The sequence below is a fragment of the Pantherophis guttatus genome, chromosome 3, assembly GCF_059756535.1.
Source record: "Pantherophis guttatus breed Tessera chromosome 3, ASM5975653v1, whole genome shotgun sequence".
Classification (NCBI taxonomy): Eukaryota; Metazoa; Chordata; class Lepidosauria; order Squamata; family Colubridae; genus Pantherophis; species Pantherophis guttatus.
This window is the reverse complement of record NC_142065.1, coordinates 50,457,826-50,481,740: the sequence shown is the minus strand read 5'-3', so window position 1 is coordinate 50,481,740 and position 23,915 is coordinate 50,457,826. Positions and strand designations below refer to the sequence as shown.

Sequence of the window (23,915 nt, the reverse complement as noted above, 5' to 3'; positions counted from 1 at the left end):
CATGGATGCAAACAAAATTCTAAACGCGAGGAGAAAAGTTTCTGACATCCAAAAGCATTAACACATTGATTTGTTGTTGTTGTTTTTAATATGTTATATTAGACATTCAAATGGGGGAGAGAAAGAGAGAGGTCCATTCATTCTTTGAGACAGTTACATACTACTTTCAGTTTGGGGCTGACCTCAACCGCATCTTGAGCCTTGATAAATCTTCAGATTATCATATATAAACAGCTCTGGCTCTTTTTTGTCAAAATCCTTTGTGGGTTTTCTGATAAGATGCTGTCAGTTCCTGCCAATAACTAGGAGAAAGAATCTACAAGCCAGCATTTCAGTGAACCTCTCTGTGTTTAGAATGCACAGAAAAGTTGAGGACTTCTCTTTTCTATTCAGGGGCCAACAAAGAGAATGTATGGTTGGATGATATGCTGTGGTTGCCCAAAGGCATCTAATTTTAGGGAAATGGTTTGGTCAAACATGGTCAATGTGAATCTTTTAGAACTGGGGACAAGGTGGTGCCCTGCAATTCAAGCTGATACATTGGTATTTATTGTGGGGGAGTCGCTGTCTATTGACTCACCCTGGTCACAGGGGTCACCATGGAAACAGCTCAGCAGGTAGTCTACCCTTTTATGGCCTTGTTTCTGATAGATTCTGACAGTTGTCAAGTTGCAGACAAACAGATTCAAGAAGTAAGATATTGCTGTGTATGATTGGAAAAGTAGCTAAGGGCAGAACAATACAAAATTACATGAGGTGGCACATTGACATTCTCATTTTTATCTTAAAGCAGTAGTGCTATATGAATAAGATTTAACGTCCCTCCCATATGGCATTTCATATATTCCTCTTGTAGGGCAGTGCTACCATCATTCTGGTCCCACTCAGAGACAGTATTATTGTCATAGTGATAGCACAATAGATATGAGTTTGGCCTTTAAGAGAAAAAAGTATATAGGTCCTTTTTTTCTCAACCTAATGGGCCATGCTAGAGGAGGATTTGAGATATATATATATATTTTAATTTGATTTATATGCTGCCCTTCTCCGGAGACTCAGGGCGGCTTACAATGTGCTAAGCAATAGCCTTCATCCTTTTGTATATTTATACAAAGTCAGCTTATTGCCCCCACAACTGGGTCCTCAATTTACCTATCTTAGAAAGGATGGAAGGCTGAGTCAACCGTGGGCCTGGCGAGATTCGAACCTGCAGTAATTGCAGGCAGCTGGTCTTAATAACAGGGTGCTTTAGACCACTATACTACCAAGGCTCTGAGATATATAGATCTAAGGCCATTTGATGCCTTTAAATTGGGAATGATTGGCTTAGATTTAATTTAAATGGGATATCTTAGTCAGTGTAATGCACTTTTCCTGTCGATTGCCCTTAGTAACTTCTGTAAAATTCTATTTAGATTTTGTCTTGCAGAAGACCTTACAGTTTCTAAAATATATTTACTACATTGGTTTTGGCTTTAAATAACTTTGACCTATGTTTTCTGTTTTTCAAATTCTTTGTGGAATAGCTATCTTCCTAAATTCTTATTCTTGCACAATTTAGATCTTTGGATTGGACGTGTAAGACTGGGCTGGCTGACCCTCTCCTTTATGCTTCCATCCCCAATGCCTTTTTTTCAGAAATCTATTACAATTTTTTTCTGTATTATGTGAGGAAAACATCTTCCTTATTGCTTACCATCAATATACAGTTGGTTATGAGTATATAAGGAACAAAATGCTAGGATATTAATTTCTCTTCATTGTAATTTTGTCATTGGAAGTGCTATGATAGTTATAAGGCTTAGACTCAAAATTATCTTCAGAGATAATACAAGGGCTTAAAATACAAGGGCTTACTAAACAAACAAACAAACAAAATGCCTGTGAGCACAGCCCGCTTTTCCATAGCAAAGAATGCTTTTTGCTCTGAGGCTTTATTTAAAATGAACCGTATTCTTTTTCCATTCAGAATAACCTAAGGTTATTCTTCTATCGTTCAATGATAAATTAATGAATTCATGGAATAAAACTAATAACTAATTGCAGATTTAATCGGGTATCAATTGTAAAAGAAATTATTCTAATTATTCTAATCTGTTGGTACCACAATAAATGTGAAGTGAGTCTGATTAACTTCTAAGAAGCACTGATATTCTTAGTCCAGTAAAACATGTAGCCTTTAATAAAAATCGGAAATGTTCTAGTTTCAGGCTTGGCAGGATGACAGAGTAGTGCAGCCAACTCTTCCAATAATGGTAATTCATGATATTCGTGTTAGCCTGTATGTTGTACTGCAGTGAAGCAGACAAACAGACACACACACGCGCACACACACACACACACACACACACATTTAAAACGGGGCCCTTTGGATGCCTTTGGAGTATGCTGATCTGAATAGATCCATTTTTCAAAGCAATCAGCTTTCCCTACGGAGGCAAATAGAGGGCATTTCCTCTTTGCTTGGTTAAGAGCACCTCTTGAAAGTGTAGACTGGGCTTTTCTTTTGCTTTCTGGGCAAGGAGAGGACAGAGCCTTAAACACACTTTGCATTGTTCATACCCTTTCATAAGATTTGATATTCTAATAGGATAAAATCTACTTTTAAATCTACATATGTTGCCATTTGAGAGAAAAGAATTAACACAATCATTTTATATCTGTCCTTTTAAAAGAGAGAAGATGAGTGAATCCAGTGCAAAATCAAGTCAGCCCCTGTCTGCTAAACAAGACAAGGATGTTTCAGAGAAGAGAGGACGAGGTCGGCCCAGGAAGCAACCCCAGGTTTGTACAGTGTTCAGCTTCCCTCGTGTTATATTAGGGGAAGCTTTTGCAAGATGTACTATGAATCTTGCCTCTGACTGGTTATTGTTTAAAGCGACTGAGTCATAGTAAAAGGGAAATACAAAGCAGTATTACTATGGTGCAACCAAAGCTATTGATGATACATAACGAAAGTTAAACATTAGTAGGTCATTTACTTTGCATACTTAATGAAAGCAACTCCTCTGGGAATCAGGGCATCTTGCTTTATGACGCTAGCAGTAATTGTGACAGTCTAACTCCTTTGTTTCTGGAACAAACACAGTTCTGTAGAGGAGTACTGAAGCAAATTCTGAATCTTTGCCCATTTTCATAATTCACAAGTATCAAAATATTTTCCTTCCTAAACTATCTAGAAAGTACTTCAGTAGCATCCAAAAAAGTTCAGTGAATGCAGTAGCCTGGTATACTAGGAGCAATATAGCCTTAGAGTGGCTTATTTTGATCCCAGAAAGAATGCAGTTTCCCTCTAGAGATTATTTCAGCTAAAAGTGTTGTAAATTTGGGAACTCTGTAGAATTGTCTGCAACTCTGCAATATTGTCATCTGTAATATGATCAGAGCTTCAATTGAGTCCTATTAATAAGTACCATATTTTCCAGCGTATAAGATGACTTTTTAACACATGAAAATCTTCTCAAAAGTCGGGGGTCGTCTTATACGCCGGGTGTCGTTCTCCTGTAACCAGGCAGACCAGCCCGAAAGGCTCTGACGAGCCTTAAATGGCTCTGGCGATCCAAGCTCTGATGATCCCAGCTTTGCCTGCTAATCAGGCAACTCAGCTGGGATCGCCAGAGCCATGTAAAAGGAAAAAACTTTTTTTCTTTTACATGGCTCTGGCGATCCAAGCTCTGATGATCCCAGCTGAGTTGCCTGCTAATCAGGCAATGCAGCTGGGATTGCCAGAGCCATGTAAAAGGAAAAAAGTTTTCCCCCTCCAGCTTGCTTACCTTAGCTGCTAGTCGCAAAGTTTGCCTTGCTTCGCTTGCCTCAATCTATTCCATCAGCAAGCCACTCCCTGCCTGCAATCAAGCAGGCAGGGAGTTGTGGACTTCAACTCCCAGAATTCCTCAGCCAGCAAAACAAAGGTGGCTAAGGAATTCTGGGAGTTGAAGTCTACAAGTCTTAAAGTTGCCAAGGTTGGAGACCCTGTTCTATTGGGTAAATTTTTTTCCCCTTTGGGATCTTTAAAAAAAATAGTTAATTGGGGTTTTTTTTAGTTGTTCTTTTTTAGACCTAGCCATTTAAAGTTTAGGAAGTTTTAAATTTAGCTTTCATATAAAAATAAAATAAAATAAAATAATATTTGTACAGCTTTCTGAGATTTAGTGTGTTTCTGTAGTGTTTCATTCTAACTACACAAACACACAAAATCTCACAAAGCTGTATGTGGAATTTTGTGTGTGTAAAGTGTGAAAGTTGTTTTGGGGGGCTGTGGCTGTGTGAGGTTCCTGCTTCTTGTAGGGGCCATTTTGGGTCTAGCACAGCTGCTTTTACGTTGTGGGCGAGCCAGTTGTGTTGTGTGTGTGTAAAGTGTGAAAGTTGTTTTTTTGGACTTTTTGTGGCTATGTGAGTTTCCTGCTTGTTGCAGGGGCCATTTTGGGTCTAGCACAGCTGCTTTTACATTGTGGGTGAGCCAGTTGATGTTTTTTAATTTTTATTTGGTGTGCGTTGAAAGAGAGGTAGTCTTATATGGCAAGTATAGCCCAAACCCTATATTTTAACAGGAAAAGTCGGGGGTCGTCTTATTCGCCCAGTCATCTTATACGCTGGAAAATACAGTAGAGGTTCTAAAGCAGTTAATATAGCAATTAATACAGTATATTGTGTCATTGAACACATTGAGCAAACATTATTGGGTTTCTAAAGAGTTTACATATTTTGTCTCACTACTATTGATCTTCAAAGGACTTGAATCACATTATCCTTTATAATATGATCCAACAGAAGATTTTGATAGGGAATCACTTCACAATTACTGGAACTTCACTCTCTATCCTGATCTCTTTGCTCTGAGTTTCCTCTTGAGTTTTCCTTTACAGTGAAAACTCATTTCAATGAACTAATTACGGGAAGAACATATCTGTTTTTGAAGGAAGTACATTCAGTTGGAAAGTAGGGTATCATGGACATTTATGTTATTTACATTTTGTCATTACGCAGATGTCATCATTTACATCACTTATGTAATGACATAATTTTTAAAAAACATAAATCCATCGCATTGTGGTTTATAGCAGTAGCACTTAGACTTAGGTTTAAGAAAATGAGGCTTCTCTGCCTTACAGTAGTTCTATTGTTCATATGTTTAATGTCTATAAGCAACTAAGAAACCATATTCCATACATCCTGTTGTACAAATGTGTTGGCCATGATCCTTTCTTATACTTCAAAGTATATTTGTCTTTAGTGATATAGGCTCACTAAATAAGAGAGAAAATGCAGCTGTGCATTTGCAGTAACATTCTCACTATAGTACATTTGAAAAACTGGTTTTCAGTAGGTTTTCCAATAGTACACTATTAATAGTTGAGTCAGTTAACACTTCTTTCCATGTGTATAACTTAAAAGCATATAATCTGGGTAAATATAGGCCTGGATTCTAGACATAACTATTTAACCAAGATACTGAAGTATAATTTTGATTTTGGATGACAGCTTCATGGTATATTTTCTATTTTACCAGAAGCAAATATATGTGCCATTATTTTTCATCCTTTCTATCTAAACTGGAATGATCTTTGAACCACAAGTCCACCTCCCAATGTTATGGAGCAGGGGTGTCAAAATGGTGGCCTGTGGGCCGACTGCATCACACACAGGCCACACCCAAACCAGCTCCACAAAGGGAAAAATAGTTTTGATACATCATGTGATGGTAATGTGACACCGCGAGTTTGACACCCATGTTATGAAGCATCACATGAGGCTCTCTAGTGACAGTAATGTCATTGAACAAGACTAGCTAATTTGAAGGAGCTCTTTCTAGCATTTTAGGGACTTAAGGGTAAAACTAAAACTGGGAAGCCTTTCTTGCAAACTGTTTTCATTCCCATCCTTAAACCCACCAACCCAAATAAAAATGGTTCAAACTTGAACAAGCAAAATTTGGTAATTTTTCTGCTGGTTTTTGTTACATTTGGTCAAAATGCTAAGGGGCTGCAAATGGGAGGCTGGGCTGTGGATTTATAGTCACTGATCAAAGTCTTGGGAACCCTGATCCTTTCTACGTGTATAAAATTACTCTTACTTCTACATGAAAGAGATCGAGATCAGACCAATCTAGGGTTTTTTGCTGATGTGAAGTATCAACTGACATCACCTCCTCTTCCATCTACCTGAAGTAGTACAGTGTGATAATCTTTTTGGAGAAAGGCTAATGGTGTTAGATCATTGGCTTCTACATACTACTAAAATGTTTGTGTCTGTAATCTAACTGGTTGAAACGGTGCATTATAGGGTAAAATTTCAGTCAAGAGTCAAGTTGACTAATTTGCAAAATGCTGGGACCCATTTCTCCTGAGGCAATGAAATTTGGGGAAGTTGTGGGTTCTTCAATACTGCTGCTTCAGTGTTGTCACAGTCACGGTTATGTGATCCTCATTTTCAACAAGTCTATAGGAGCACACCACGCTCCCTTGTTCCATCCTCCACCCAGCCTGGTGGAGAAGGGAAGGGAAAGGAAAGGAAAGGAAAGGAAAGGAAAAAAGGAAAGGAAAGGAAAGGAAAGGAAAGGAAAGGATGGAGAGAAGGAGAAAAGGAAGTGAAGAAGGAAGGAGGAAGGGAGGGAAGATAAAAGGAACAGGAAGGAAGGAAAAAAAGGAAGAAGAAGGGAGATAGGAACAGAAAGAAAGATAAGAGGAGGGAGAGGAAAAAGAAGGAGGGAAGAAAGGTAAAGGAACCAGCAGGAAGGGAGGAAGAGAAGAGAAGAAAAGAAATGAATGGGGGAGGAAAAGAAAGAAGGAGGGAGAAAAAGAAGCAAGGTAAGAGGAATGAACAGAAGGAAAGGAATAGGAAAGCGGGAGGGAGAGAGTAATGAAAGAATAGGGAGTAAGGAAGATTGTCAAGGTTCACTGGCAGCTTCCCATAAAGAAACCCAGTGGCGGACTTCCTGTTTGCTGCTGGCCGCCGCCAGACGTTCCTTTGGGATCGTCAGCTTCCACTGCCTGTCAGAGCCGCCTTCACAACGGAACGGCGGCTCGAAAAAACTCCGTTCCCATGAGGAAACGGAGATAGAGCCGGCAGGGGTGGGTAGAACTCTCTGCAGAGTCCCAAAAGTTTTTCTTTTACTTTTGGGAGGGAGCGGATGAGATGCCCCATATCCCCAGCCGCTGCTCCGGGCTTTGGGAGACCTCTGCTAATGCAGAGCCAGGCGTCAAAAGCAAGCCTGCGAATTTGACAGATTACTCAAAGAAAATGTGAGCTGGACCTGTAATACTGAAGCGCAAGTATTTTACTTATCTTTTAAAAATTACTTAAGAGAATAGAGGAAGAGAAAGAGGAAAAAGGTTTCTTTTTAAAATGGCGTCTGCCGCGGCTGGAGAAGAGTTTGAGAGGGAAAGTTCTTCCGTTTTTTATTATTACAATGTAGCGGAATAAATACCACTGGCTACATTTGTAGACAAAACTCCGCTCCTGTTTTTGTTTTTCTCTTTTTCCCCTGGAGGCCTGAGTGTTGCTGGCTGGAAGTCTTTTGTCTTGTTTTTTTTTTTTTCTTCTAACAAAGCCTGCTTAGGCGGAAACATGGCACTGAGGCTTGTGAAGTCAGACAAACAAATAGGTGGGGGGGATTCCCCCACTAAGAATTTAAAGGAACAAGTTTTAACTCTTCAGTCCCAGAAACCTGATTTTAATATAATAGAATTTCTCTTAGAGGAGATTGAAAGAAGGGATGAGATTGTGAATCAGCAACTTGAAAAATTTAAGCAGGAAACTAAGGAATTGGTGAAATCCAAGTTTGACTTTTTGCAGCAAAAAATTTTAAAAGTGTCAGAATTCATGATTCGGTTGGATACAAATACTAATTTACTAGAGTCAAAAATGGATGAAATTCAAGATAAATTGGACAATAGAATTCAAAAAATTGAAAATGATTTGTTAAATATTCAGGATTATAGTTCAGAAGAAAAATTTAAAATGGATGCTGACCAAAAGTCTGGTAATGTAGAAAATCTGCAACAGAGGATTCAAAAAGAGGTTCTAAAGATACAATATAATTTCACAGAATATGCAATAAGACTTAGAGGTTTGCAGGAAAATAACAGAGATGACTTAAGGAAAATATCTTCTGAATTTCTAGCTGGGATTTTAAAGATTCAACCTGAGGAAGTGTTTTGTAGGATTGACAGAGCTTATCGAATAAACTCCTGGACTGCCAAGCAAAGGCAATTGCCTAGAGATGTGGTAATCTATTTTTCAGATAAAGAAATTAGGAATAAAATTGTGCAAAATTCCTTCAATTCTAATTTGCAATTGTATGGAAGAAAGATTTGGATTTACAAGGAACTCCCACCTAAGATATTAATGGAAAGGAAGAAATTTGGCTTTCTGGTGTCTGAGTTAAAAAGGAGAAATATTCAATTCCGGTGGGACGTCCCAGTTGGTATTATATTGAGATATCAAGGAGAAAGATACCAGTTAAATACTGTTGAAAGAGCGGAAGAATTTTATCAAAATAGGTTGAAAATGAATTTAACGTCTTCAGATATAATACAGGATAAGCAGAAGGAGCTGGAACTAAAGACAGAGACTGTACCAGATAAATTGCCTTTGGATTTATCGGATACCCCAGCTGGATTATCTACAAATTTGAGAGAAGTGCCATCTGATTTTAATGTGATGACTTATCAAGGCAAGGACAAGCATGGAAACCAATTAGAGGATATACAAGGGATAAAAAAGAAATGCGAGACACAAAAAATTAGGATGGAAGTCAAACCCACAAAAAGAAAACAAAAAAAGAAATAGGTTGTACAAAAATAGAAATTTCTAACCCAAGCAACAGTGAAGCCAGTGATTTTAAAATATGAATGATTATGTGAAAACATAGAGGAGGCGACATATTGGTCAATATCATCCTGAGGATAGTGGCAGATCTCTGCATTGCCGTAATTTTGGGACATGGAAAGAGCCTCAAATTGATGGTTTTGAATTATCTACTTTGAAACTTCTTTTTGTGTTGATAAATATATTATAATTATCTTGAATTATAAGGCAAGAGAATCACATTGGGACATGCAGAAGATCGGGTTGTTACCCAATACGATGATGGAAATTAATAATCCTGATGAAACCCACAATTATTATTATATGGAATACAATTATAATGTCACTCGGGTGGTTGTTTTTACTTTTATATATATAAGAAGATGTTTACTACTGATGGGGGCAGATATGATTGGAGATCTTGAATAAACTGTTGCATCCGCAAGCTATGTCACCCTATTATGGATGTTGGTTTTAACAATCCAGTGGAAAGACTTCAAGAAGATATTATATGGACTATAAATTTAAAGTTATTGTCTTTTCTTTTTTTATTTAGATATAATGGAATATATATATATATATATTTTTAAGTAGTGTGGGCAGTGAATTAAAGATATCAAGAATTGTTGTGTATGGTAAATTTGTAAGACAGTGGGTGAATAAGCTAGCTACAGACTGATTAGTTTAAGAAAAGGGATTTTTAAGTGATACATTTAGGGGAGTGGAGGAAATGGATAGAGTGGAATAAATGTTAAATTAGATTTTATGGGGAGCCCGCTTTGAAATGTTATTAAAGTAGGACTTATCGTATAGTTTTAAAGTGGAAGGTGGTTTTGAATTGTTGCAATAATGCATAGATATAAAACACTATTATGCTAAATTAGAAGTTATTTTATAATAGTTATAGTATAATGTGTTTGTTTTTTTTTGTTTTTTTTTCTCTTCTTCTTTTCTGAAATGTATGGATAAAGGGGGATTTATAATACTTTTAGTAAGTAAAGGTCAGTATTTTGAGGAGGGAGTAAGTAATCTGTTATGAATTAGGGTTTTTTTTGTTACGAAGAAGTCACAGGGGGGGAAGGGTGGGGAGGGGGGGTTAGGGAGGGGGGAGGGGGGGGAAAAAGGGGGAAAAAATTGTATTTGAAAACCTTTTCAATAAAAAAAAAAAAAAAAAGAAACCCAGTGGCGAAGCCAGCACCAAGCCAGAAGTCGCTCCCACTCCCACTTTTTTGCCCACCTGTCATCATTCTGTTTCTGTGTTTGAGTAAGGAAATATCTATGAAATGATGATCTAATGGGTCACGGGGTCGTCTAGTTTACAGCTATAAGTGGAATGTTACAGGAAATGTGAAACACTGGCTACAGTATATAACACTTGAACAGTGTCCATTATATGATAAAATGCGTATAAGGAAAATATGTATATTGTACTACTAAACATATGTCATGGTGTTACATCTTTGAAACTTGTATTTTAATCACTATAGTCTGTATTATGAACCTCTATCAGAAATTAATGTGTCTGCATATCAAATTTTTAAATTGGCTGTATTGGTGGTATTCTTTTATTTCTTTCATTGTAGCTTCTGGGTACAGAGCAAAATGCCCTGAGAGAATGTGCAAGCATTAACTACATTTATTTCTCTGTCATTCATTGTAATACTCTTTGTTTATAGCAAGAACCCAGTGAGGCACCAATACCCAAGAGACCACGTGGTAGACCAAAGGGGAGCAAAAACAAGGCCACTTCAAAGGGAAGGGTAGGTATTCTGGCTGCTGGATAATGAATTGGAAATCCTAGTCAATCACGTAAACTCTTTCCTGTTGTTTTTATGCACATGTACCAATTGACAGTGATTGTTAAGACTGATCCGGAGATTGCTTCAACAGAAATAGCCATCCATGGAAGAATATCTGCAGTAAAGAACTGTAATAGCATGGGGGCTGCAGCCAGGTCAATGGTTGGTTAAGAGACAGCTTAGTCTCACAACAAAAATGTAGGTGTAACAAACTTCTCAGAAGTGATCCTTCCTAGTTTTTTAGGCTGTGAAGCAGGGGTGAAATGCTCCCGGTTCGGACCAGCTCACCCGATCTGGTAGCGATGGCGGCAGGTGGTTCGGAGAACCGGTAGCAAAAATCCCTGCGCCCTCCACCCCTTCCCCCCCCCCCACCACCATGCCCAGCTGAGCCGCACGATCATCAGAGGCTTTTTTTTTTTTTACTTTTAAAAGCATTTTTTCTACAACTTCTTCTGCCGAAAAAATGCTTTTAAAAGTAAAAAAAAAGCCTCTGATGATTGCACGGCTCAGCTGGGATCGTCAGAGGCTTTTCAAAAGCATTTTTTTCTGCAACCTCTTCCGGAGAAGAGATGGTTTAAAAAATGCTTTAAAAAGGCTGTGACGATCCCAGCTGTGTTGCCTGATCGGCAGAGCCTTTTCAAAGCATTTTTTTGCACTTGCCGAAAAAATGCTTTGAAAAGTTAAAAAAAAAAAAAAAAGTTGGCCACGCCCACTCAGTCACATTGCCCACCAGCACCAAGCCGCGCCCATAGAACCTGTAGTAATAAATTTTACATTTCACCCCTGCTGTGAAGGCAATGGGGGGATGTACTTTCAGACTAGCAAGATTAAAATCAGCCTTGCAAAGTAATCCAAACAGGAATAAAAGAATTGGAAGAGACCTTGGAGGTCTTCTAGTCCAACCCCTGGTTCAAATTGAAAACCCTATAGCATGTCAGACAAATGGTTGTCCAATCTCTTCTTTAAAACTTCCATCAACACATCCAAAAATATTTGGTCTGCCATTTGTAAGTTACATCAACAGAATCTTGCAAGTATGAAAGTACATTCTCCCCTGTCACCTTTACAGCCCAAAAATCTAGGGAGAATCGCTTCTGAGAATTTTGCTATACTCAAATGTTCTTCTGCTGGCTAAGATGCCTTTATCCAACTGCAGCTTTTTCCTCTCTCCCAAGGTCATTTCTACATATCATTATAAGAGATGAGTTTTGACTCTATAAAGTTATACCTTTTCTCTTATTTGTTTCTCAAATGGACTATTGTATCTTCCATTTTGTTTTGTTTTTCTTTTAAATATAACATTTTCCAATTCTTTATCTGTTTATGCATATCAGTTTGATATTTTTGAAGATTCTAGGATAAAACTGGATAGCACAAGAAGAATATAAGAATTCTAGGTCTGGTTTTTCCATCTGGTAATAAAATAGGACCTATGGGTCCTATTCTCCTAATATTGTCTAGTCTAGTCTCCTAGTATTTGGAAAAAATTTTGAAAGGTAGAATTTGTAAATATGGATGGGAAGGAGCACCCTCCTATTGATATTGAATTCTGCCTTATATATGTTTTCCTCATCAATTTTACTAGTATCCTGTGAAATATTCAGAAGTCAGATACACCATTTTCTGAAATAAGATCTGCTTTAAACCTATATGAATACATATGTTAAGAAACAACAGTATTGAGGATCTCCAAATTTCCTCATCGCTCTTGTTAACCGTTAACTGAGAATGATCCAATAGCATGAGAAATCTGCGAAAAAAGCAGTTGTCTCAATGCTACATCAATCTGGTAATCCTCACTTAACAACAATAGTTGAGGCCAGAATTTGGTTGTTGAGCAAAGTGGTTATTAAGCAAGATGCCCACATGACTACTTTGAACAACAATTGCATTACTGTTGGTGGCCATCAAACAAGACCCCTGAGTCATGGAGCAGACAGGAAAAAAGAGTTGCCTGCTGAAGTTTGAACAGTCACTGAACAAATGATTATTGAATGAGGACCTCCTGAATAACCATCAAAGATGCAGTGCTAGACCACTCTCATCCATGGAAGTTTACTGAATGACTTGTCATGCATTCTCAGTCCATCATATCTCACAGGATTGTTATTGGGGAAAAAAATAAGAAGAAGCATTATGTGTGTCCTTTGAGCTCCTGGAGGAAAAGCAAAATATAAATCTACAGCTGTCACTGAAAAAAAAAATTGGGTAGGCTTATTAAGTGTTGAACTAGAAGATAATAGAAAAAGTGATTTTTAGATTACAAGGAAGCAGATTTAATGCAGATATCACAAAAAGTTTCTTAATGGTAAGAACATAAACAGAGGGATGCCATAGTAGTGGATTCCTGCATTAAGCAAGGGCTTCACTAAGTGATCTTTATAATCTGTATAACATGTTTTATGATTGTATGAATATTGAAAAACTATTTCAAAAGTAAAGCTATGCTTGTAAATATGCATATGTTTATTTATTTGCTTATGGGGAAAGAAGAACAAATAATGGATGTCTATTGACATCCAAATCTAGGATTTTGAGTAAAAGATACTTGAATTAGCTGGACAGCTGGTGACATTTGCTTGTGAGTGTATGTGTGTGTGCAAGTCTGTCTCCGAGCAGCTGGAGTTTGTAAATCTGTAAAGAATAGAAAGGGATATGTTCCACTCACTCACACAGAAGGAAGATTATAGTTCACTGGATTGGGTAGCTTCTCTCTCTCCCATCCCTCTGAATATGGAGGCCTCTTAGCTTCCTCTGTTCTTAACTGCCAATCCTTAATGGCACATTGACTGTGCCATTCACATGCTGGTGAGGAATGAAGGCTTGATGTATCTATCAGGTGCTGCATGGCTGAAACTGAATGAAGGTTGGGAATAAAGCAAGGAAATGAATAAATGATCCCAGAGCTGATGACTTGGCAGCTGTTTACATATGCAGTATGTAATCAGAAATACTAGGCCCGAGCCATATAGGGCATGGTCTTTCTTCACCCGCTCTCTCTCCAAGTCTTTCAACTAGATACCAAAAAGAATCTTCATTGTTCCAGATGCTTTGGAGCAACAGATGCTTGATCCTGATTTGGCAGCCAAGCTGCCAAGGTTATTTCAGTGGACACCTCAGCTTAGCCCAAGCCTCTCACCATCTGTTCAAATTATAAAATGTAGTAAGAAAAGAACATGTACCAAGTTCTGGAGACATTTGCTTCTGTTTGTTATGCATCTGGCTCCCTGCAGCTATTGTGTTTTATTTTTCAAGAGTAAGAGCAAGACCTTATTAAAAAGGTGCTTCCAGTTCCTACCAATAAATGAATTACAAATGTTCTGTTCTTAGTTCTGAAGTGACCATACAGAGCCTATTCTGTAATTTGGAGAAAACATTAGATATAATCACATACAACAACAGTGTACAACAACTCAGCATCATGTGGGAATATTTTTTAGCCTTTGCTAATGGGCAACCTCCTCCTAGCAGTCAGCTCTTTAACACTTGCTGTTACTATACAGACCAAGTATGATCCTGGGGCCTTTTGAATCCAAAATAGCCATTACAGAGGTTAAGGCAAATTTACACTAACCATGCTCTGCAGTAAATACAGGTTATTGTGATGACCAAGCTTTTGCTCTTGGTCTGACAGTTTCTCCTATAGCTGCCTCTGTATAGTTAAATGGGATTGCAACGAGGTGCCATGGAAATAATGGATCTACTTCCCAAAGCACTTTTCTACTTCAGTATCCAAGTGATCCTGCTAGTTCCTCATCTGATGTTGGAAACTGTTTCAAACGAGATGTTTGGCATGTGAGATAATTTGACACTTGAATAACTTTCTGCTTTGAACTACACATCCAGAGTTTGCCTTACTGCAATTAAAGCAGAAAAATGGGACTGGGCTGTATACAGGGTAAGAATGTTTTGGGATGCTGTAACTAAAAGCAAAGACGTGGCAGATTACTAACTATCTAAAAGGCCAGTCAGATGATGGTAAGAGGGCAGATGTTGGTCCTCTTCCTGACCCCTGCCTAGCATATAAAAATGCTAGGGAAGAATTTTAGTACCGTGTTTCCCCAAAAATAAGACCCTCTCTTATATTTTTTGAACCCTGAAATAAGCTTTTTTTTTTTTTAATTTGATTTATATGCCGCCCTTCTCCAGAGACTCAAGGCGGCTTACAATGCATTAAGCAATAGCCTTCATACTTTTGTATATTTATACAAAGTCAGCTTATTGCCCCCACAAACTGGGTCCTCATTTAACCTACCTTAGAAAGGATGGAAGGCTGAGTCAACCTTGAGCCTGGTAAGATTCAAACCTGCAGTAATTTCAGGCAGCTGTGTTAATAACAGGGTGCATTAAACCACTGTACTACCAAGGCTCATAATACTAACAAGGCTTGGCCTTATTGCCATGTGCTCAAAAGCCTGATTGGGCTTATTATCAGGGGATGTCTTATTTTGGGGGAAACAGGGTAGGAAAAAGATTTGTAGAAGGTTTCATGAACACTCTGTATTTGTATTTGGTTTGAAACCTCTTGAAAATACACGACTCATATCCTGCATACTCTGAGTCATGGTACTAGAACCCAGATGGCTCCTGTTGAATGTGGCAGTGATGGTGAAGAATAACAAGGGAGGGATTAGTGGCTCTGATGCCAAAAGACAAAACCAAGGCCAACTGAAAAAGGTTTTTGCCAACCCAAGTATTCAAGTGTATGAGTCACATCCTCAGATTATAAGGTTAATTTAGAATTTTTGAGATCATCTTGGGTATTTGGGTACCCACATTTCAGGTTTTGTTTATTTAGTTTAGCAGCTGTAGAAATTAAATTATTATGTGTGTTCAGATGAAGAAAAAACATTTCACATCATAGTTAGGAACTATCTTGAGCAACACTATTCTGTTTCACTTTCATTATTGGCTGCTTTGTGTTAATGGCAAGTTGTTTCTAATATAATCAAAAGCAGAAATATTTTAAGGATTGTTTTCCAGTTTATTTGTAGCATTAGAGTGCCTTTACATAAGTAACTTTGATTTCATACATTGAATATGTTTTTTGTAATGTGCATCCAGATAATCAAGAATAACATACAGGAATGCTGATATTTTCATAACATCTATTAAGTCATTCTTTGTTCATTATAAATTGTAGTTTATTAGCTAATACAGTAAAATATGTTTGATGTTGAATTAGACGGTAGTTCTTGAGGTTTGCTAGTGTAATTTCCAAAGTTGAACATCTCACTTTGTAAGGGGAAAAACGCAAAATGGAGTGCCTGAACTCAAGCAGAAATACAGATTGCTTGCTTTGATCTACTATAGCCTTCCCCAACCAGTATCTTCCAGATATATGTTATCTATTTATTTATTTAAAGTCTTATATTGCTTAATAGCCGAAGCTCTAGTATTTATATAGTATAGTACCATATATAAAATTGTACCAAATGGTCACCGGTTCTATAATTTTGTCCTGGTATTCTCACACACCCAAATTGTGGTAATGGAGTTCATCCTACACATCTGGAAAATGCTAAGTTGAGACAGTCTATTTTAAAATGAATGGTTTCCTTTAAAATGTATTATTTTAAAAGAAATGTTGACTGCTACTGGTATTGGTTTTCAGGGACTCCTGAACAAAAGTACCCCAATATCACAACAACCATTTATTTAATAAAGGAATACAAACCAGTCTTAAAACCAATCTGAGTTTCTTGTGGATGGCAATAGCTTGTAATTTTGGTCTTCATTTAAAGATCATCTTTATGCCTTCCTTCTCCAGAAAGCTGCTGTAACAACACCTGGAAGGAAGCCTCGAGGTCGACCGAAAAAAACAGTAAGTTGATTTTGAAAAGAGGTATCTATATAAAGGGGGGAGGAAGAGGTTATTTTAGTCTCTTATCCTCTTGAATCTCAATCTGTTTGCAACCAGTGGGTTACACTGAATGGGGGAAATTATTGGATTAAGAGAGATGAATATGGTGAATGTAATTAATTTTGTCATATTCAGGTTTATGTATTGTTTATAAAGCTGTTGTTCACAAATCTGGAATTTTGCTAATGGAATTTTCTGACCCAAGCCTTTTATAAACTGTGTCTTAGCTTTTCCACTAGTAAAATGTAATATAACCATAGATTTTTTTTCACCATTACTAGGCAGAAAAGATGTAACACTTTTTGGCCTACTCTGGTAGGGCTTGCACCTGGTGATAGAGATGGTGCATGTAGGAATAGGGACCAGGTCTGAAGAACAAATCGGTGGTATCATTCCCTAACACCAACTTTTAGTACCAACATCTCAGAATATGAGTTGACAGTGTTTTTGACTCTTCTCCAATAGCCACTTTACCAAGATGTTCAACAGGAGGCAGGTTTACCATATCAGGTAAAAAATGCTATGATATAAAGACAGATAAGAGGTCTGAAACATTTTGTTGGTTTTATTCTAATTTTTGAATCTTTTTATAATAATATCCATTGAGATGCAATTCTCTTATGGATCTGATAAGTTTTTGAAACTGTCTTCTGGAAATGATTGATGCAGCATAAAGAAACTTAATGCTTCTTTATTGGAAATTTCAAGAGTATGTTGCTTATCAAAGCTAAATCTGATTGCTTAGATTTTCTGAGGTTTATTTTTTTTATCCTATCTTTTCAACATTTTATACATGTTGTGTTTCAGTTTATAATTATTCCTTCTTGCCCTGAAGTGAGTAACAGGAAGTGGCTTGTTCTGTTAACTAGCACAGATTTGGTGTTGCCACTATGGCATTCTTGCAGAGTGAGTTTCAGTCTGTTTCATCTGCCCTTGATTGCTTAAAGCAATTGTTCTTTTTAATAATCCCTGAAGAAATTCTGGTCTACATTCAAGAATTTACCCCTCAAAATAAGGTTTTCCAGTTGATTCTAATAAAATCATGTGTTCCATCTTTAGCATTACTTTTATACACCACAAGGCAAGATTGTCTGACTTTGCTATAATTGCTGATTATTTTGTCTTTTTGATAATTATTATGTTCCATTATACCTCTTCATGCAGATAGAAGTATATCTCGCTTCTTAACATTTATCTCTATACATCTTATAATAAACGTTACAACAACACAAAAGGCTAGATGTTCTTTGGAGAAACATTTGGCAAGTCCCTTTAAATCAGTGACTCACCTAGGTTGGGATTTACCTTATAGGTGGCCATTTTAAATTTCCTATAGGGGCCCAGATAAAATTCTACATTGAAATGAGGACATCGTGTTAAATTAAAATGGGGAACCCAAATATACTTTGTATCAGATTAATTATCAAATCAGTTTGTCAAATATCACAAATTCGTGCTCAGGAATAATTGTAAATCAATCATTTCCAAAAGAATGGACATTTTTGATATTCTGTTTGGGGGGGTGGGATTCACAAAATGGCTGTCAAGGAAGAGGTTTGTCCAATCACAAAGAGCACTTCATTGCATATGGCTTGTCACAAAACAGTCATTTATCACAAGACAAACTGAGACAAAAGCTTTTTATCACACTTTTAAGCCCATAGGATGTGGTCTATCAGTTTATTATTACGTTATTTCTAGGCAGGATTTCGTGTTTCCAGGCACAGGTCTGAGCTGCAGATTCCAACTATTCTGGTTTCTCTTCAGTTCAGATACAGTATTCATATTTTTCTATTTTATTTTTGGGAATGTCCAGTTAAGCTATTCATAGAAATAAACATAATAATGGAAGCTGATAATCTGCTTTATACGATGCTTGCCATATATTTTGATGGGGATTTCCCTCCTCAATTTTAACGACATGTAGGTCAGAGAAATCCACAGGTGCATTCAGAATGACATTGCCAATACTAGCCTTCCATTCTTGAGGTCTCTGTAGGAAATTTATCTGGGACCTCATGGATGAGGTGAGTTGTGGAGAAAACATAGGCAGATATCAGTGTTACTGGGTCTTGCCCAGGAATGTTGGATGTTGGCATTACATTTGTAGCCCAGCTATAAAGAGAATAGATTCCCTTTAAAATAAGCTAAACTATATCTGCAGAAGATTCCAGGCTGGGTAGAGCCCTTGAAAGGAGCATTTATTGAAGGAGTTAGTGACATAACAGATGTTTTTGTTACAATCCCATTTATTTTTACAAACAAATTGAAAATATTCAAAACAGGTTGTGCCATTAATTTAGAATGTGGCACATGCTGCTGACTCCATATTGGTCTGAATATCAGAAGTGGCTGATGGCTTTGCAGTTCACATCTGTCACCAGCTGTCAAAGTATAAGGAGCAGTCTTTGCCAGAAACAGCTAATTGCAAGCTTTCTTAATAAGCAGACAGGCAGCCTTCCAAAATGGGGAATCAGATTTGCAATGACCACTTTAAAAATCCATTTCTTTTAAATCATGACATAGACAATTTTAAAAAATTGTAATAAATTGCATATTTTGTTCTTAATTTCTTAAAACTTGGGTGTTTGGCAATAAGAAACCTTATGTTATCTGCAGCAATTACTATTGCTAAAATGTCACACTTGCTAATTATGCTTGCCTTTCTGCTAACGTTGATATTCAGCCAGAATACACATGAGTTCAAATATACAGATTATGCTGTTATTTTTCAAGCCCCTTCCTTAGAAGCAGGGTATGTGGGAAAGGACAATAATAAAGTATTCTTTGAAGATCACTGCAGCAGGGCAATTCATGAAAATTAAAATAGTAAACCAAAGAATATGGTCATTTCCTCTAACGCTGACATTGGGTTACTTCCAAGAACGGTTAACTAATTTAGGCTTTAATCTGCTCTGCCTCTATCTGTAATATCACCTGGATGTATTAAATGTCACTGAAATAATATTTCCATTTAAATTGCCAATTTTCAAATGTTTCGTGATCCATTCCACTCGTCGTCTTTTGAGCTTGTTAAATCTTTTTCCGACTTGAGTGGAACTGAAGCCTTTACTGTGTGTCTTCTTTTAGCAAAGAGAGGTTAAGTAGAGTTGATTATTTCCTTCCTTTGCTAAATGATCTCTCTTGTCCTACAACTTGCTGAACAGACTTGGCAGGCACATTCCACAGTGGTTTAAATGTGTGTTTTTATGAATGAAACGCAAGGAAGTCAAGGTTGCTGAGTCACACATGCACTCAAGCATGACTCATCTCATTCCAATAGCATTTGTTTTATTTTTAAAAGAGCAGGCCAGAGAGACCTCCAGGAAGAAATGTTTCCCCTCATATACAAACAGTTGTTTATTTAGGCCTAGAAGAGTGTGGATATTAGGAATTTACTTGCTGGGTAGGATAAACTTTTAAGGAGACCGCAGAGGGAGCTTAAACATTGGACCCATTTTTTGTTTCGTTTTTAATGCGGCTCTGTCCCTCTTGTGGCAGCTTGAATATATGACAGCTCAAAAGTCCAAGATGAATTCTGTGTTTGAAGCAGTTCCCTTTGTTAGGTGTTTGAAGGGAACATTATTTTATGCCGACCTCCTAGCCATATGCTCATTAGGTTTGTTTCATTAGTTCCATTGTGTGTTAAGCTGGTTAGGTCTTTCTTGAATAACTTTTGTCCAGTTCTAAGCCCTGCACTTAGGCAGAGACACAAAAAAGCTAGAGTAGTTTCAGAAAAGACCTATCAGAATAAAAGAGTCTGAAAACAAGCTCTATGAGGAAAGGCATACAGGTAATCCTCAACTTATCACACAATTGAGCCCAAAATTTACATTGCCAAGCAAGATAGTTGTTAAATTAGTTTTTGCTCCATTTTACCACTTTTTTTGCCACCGTTGTTAAATGAACCTGCAGTTAAGTTGTTGTTGTTGCTATATGAATCTGGCTTCTCCATTGTTTTTGTTTGTCAAAAGGTTATTACATGACCCTGGGACACTGCAAGTGTCATAAATCTATGCCAGTTGTTATGAATTTGATCATATGATCGTGGGGCTTCTGCAACAGTTGTAAGTGTGAAACAGTCATAAGTAACTTTTCACTTCGAACAGTCACTAAATGAATGGCTGTAAGTTGAGGACTACCATACTTCAGAACTCATATATCAAACACCTACTTCAGATATCCTAGTAAAATGAGAATCAGTGGGTTGAAATTAAATGAAAGGATATTCACTCTGAACATTAGGAGGAATTTCCAAAGGGAACAAATTATATGCAGTCGAACTGTTTGTCTAGAACAGTGATGTTCTCCCCCTTGCTGGAGGTTTTCAAATGTAGACTGGATGGTCACTTAAGATAGTTTAGGGAAATCCGGCACTGAATAAAGGGTTAAACTTAATGATCTTTAAGATGACTTCAGAGTCCTACATTCTGTGAAATTGAATGGTTTCAGTGTATGATCCCAATCAGTTACAAAATAAATTGCCTGTGTTCTGGAGTACAGCTTTCCTCGACTTAACAACTGGTCATTTAACAATCATTCAAAGTTATAGCAAACTCTTAAAAAGCTCATTATGACCCATCCTCAGAATTAAAATTGCATGTCCCTCCAGGCACATGATAGCATTTTGGATGCATAGCGATTTGCTCACATTTCCAATCAGTTGCAGTGTCCCATGGTCAGGTGACCACAGATGCAATATGTTTTGCCAGTTTTGAGCAAAAAAACACCCATTTGGAAGAATGGATTTGTTTAATGACCACATGATTCATTTAACAATGTGGTTCGCTTAATCACATTGTTTTATGCCACCATGCTTTAAGACTGAAGTTGAAATGGTCATCAAATTGATTCCAGTCATGTGATGCCTTGACTTACAACTGCAACAACTTACAATTGAAATTCTAGGCTCCATTGTGACCGTAAATCAAGGATTACCTGTAATAGGAATACACTTCAAAAGCAAACACTCTAGAACTTGGATGTTTCTCATTTTGTAAGTGCTTCGATGATGACATTATACAACAAATGAATGCTAACAAAGGAATAGGTTTTTGCTACGGCATACTGGTCTGCATTACAACGGGAAGAGCAAAGCCATTCCTTGAAGTTGTTCTTTTGATTTCCACCCTCTATAAGGAAGGAGGATCAGTTGCCTCTGTGCAGCAATGAGGAATGGTGTTCCTCACTCCTACTACAGTATAAGGATTAGTCTTAAAACAAGAACAATATAGCAGCAGATCTTGCCAATGCTATTTTCTTCCTGTGTAGGAGAAAGATGAAGAAGAGGTCAACATCTCCCAAGAATCTTCAGAAGAGGAACAATGAGAATAGCCAACTGATTCTACCTCACAGCTCAGTTTTCCTATTTCTTGTCAAGTTTTGGGACTGAGGAAAGAGCGAAGAATCCTCACCCTTTTCCTGACCTGATCTCTCCAACGTTCACACAGTCAAAACAGCAACACTAGGGTACAGTGTAAAACAGATCAACCATCATATTTGATGTGTAATGTTTAATGGGAGAACTTTATATTTTGTTTTCCCCTCTCATTTGACAGGGTTAAGAGTTTAGCCTACCAATTCATGTAGTTCTGTATTATATCTGTTTTTTGATCTATTTCTCCAGAACACTCCTTATCGAGAAAGGGGTTTATAAATCTTTATAGTGACCACTTACTTATTCATGTTGAAAAGAGTGGACAGCCTAGTTCTTCCTTATCAATCCTAATTTCCACTTCAGAGAGACCATAATACTCTCCAAAAGGATAACTTGGCACTGGCAGAAAGTTTGCCAAGGAGGATGATTTGAGAGCATTGGGATGATTTTATTTTTTTCTGGGAAATGAGTATAATGGGATAAAGGCCACAACATTAAAAGGATGGATACATTATTTTTTCCTACTGTAAGGTATTTGCAAGAATAATTGAGAGGAAGTTATTCTGCCCTTTTTGCCCAATTTCCAGTAGTTCAAGAATAATCTAGTGCTTTGCAATGGTCTGTGTATTCTTGTTGACAACATGCTGCCCTGCCCCAATCAGCTGCCTTAAGGCCAGAGCAGTTACAAATGCATAGGCTAAGGTGTTTGGGGTGAATCTGACCTAAATTCTCATCTTTTCCCCAATAACCAGAGATCCTTTTCTCTCCCCCCCCCCTTTTCCCCCCATTTTTCCATCTCAATCTGTCCCCAGCTGCCAGTGCACAAATGGAGCTTACAACTGAAATGTTTTTCACTTGGTGCTCAGTCATTCTGCACAGAAATTATATTGAACAAGACTTTGCCATGACCAAGGAAAGCAGGATGGCAAAATTCTCTCCCTTTGTGGTCTCTCTTTGGGTTTTTGTGATTTTTCTCCTTTGGAAATAGCACAGTTAGCAGTTGACAGTTGTTTTTGCAATATATATTGTCTGTCAAGGTTTTCCTTCTTCATTCACAACTACCTCTGGATACGTTTTGAGTTTCATTCTCTTAAAACATAGATTGCTGCTGTTTGTTGCTGCTGTACTGATTACAAAGTTTTATTTCAACAGGTTCTGTCTGGTTTTTCTCTGGAACTGACATGTTACACTATAGATAATTTCATTTCAGTTGACTTTTAAAACTATTGTGCTATTAAAAAGGGATAAAAGCTCTTATTTGTCAGACTGATGAATGATTGGGGAGAGGGAGGTTCTGTGAAAGTGGGCACTATTTTAAGAGTCAGCTATAAATACTAAGCTCTACTGTGGAAACCCCAAATGATGAATAATTTCTGAAAGTATAAATATGATTTTCTTTATGCTTTTTTAAAAAACATACCCATGTTTCTATTGGGCATTTTTTTTAAAGCTGTATATTAGCTATACTAAGAATTTTGAGACCTCATGGTAAGTACTCCCTAGTTACAATTTAGCAGAAAGCAAAATGGTCAGAATGCTTCTCACCAACTCCTTTTATACCATTTTAGCTTAGATGTTCTCTCTTCTCTGAAAAGTGAAAACTTCCAAATCAAATGCTGATATGGGATCAACAAACATTTATAGAAATATTTCTGAATTTTTTAAAATGTGAGGTGCTTGCAGAAGGCATCAAAGGAGACATTTACATACACACTGTGCTCATGGAAACTATATAGCCTACCCTTCTGCCCACTCACATTCTTCTTCTGCATCTGTATGGATTTCATAAAACACACTCTTAAAAGGGAACAAAACTGAGCTGGTTCATTGAATATCCAATATATTATGTAGAAGGTAATTGTTTTTCATTCAGTAAAAGACACAAACATTTTTAAGTAATGATTGCAATAATTCCTGAACTGGTCACTAAATTAAAATCATCAGTCAGTCTTCAGCAACTGCCCAACGGATTGACATCTGTTCATCTTCCAAGATCATTACCACTTTGTGGTATACTCTGTGGTAAAAATATTGTATATTTTTACAAATATAGAATAATGATCCCTCT

General features: G+C 37.3%; 1 protein-coding gene across 1 annotated transcript in view; it reads left to right on the top strand.

Annotated features, from left to right (window-relative positions):
* HMGA1 (high mobility group AT-hook 1) overlaps positions 1–23,100 on the top strand; it is a 33,943-nt gene extending 10,843 nt beyond the window's left edge. The window contains exons 2-5 of the mRNA XM_034414636.3: positions 2,676–2,784; positions 10,485–10,568; positions 16,378–16,431; positions 21,742–23,100. Of these exons, the coding sequence (XP_034270527.1) occupies positions 2,683–2,784; positions 10,485–10,568; positions 16,378–16,431; positions 21,742–21,798 (297 nt within the window). The 5' untranslated portion in view covers positions 2,676–2,682 and the 3' untranslated portion in view covers positions 21,799–23,100. The remainder of the gene's footprint in view (positions 1–2,675; positions 2,785–10,484; positions 10,569–16,377; positions 16,432–21,741) is intronic.
* The last annotated feature ends 815 nt before the right edge of the window (positions 23,101–23,915 follow it).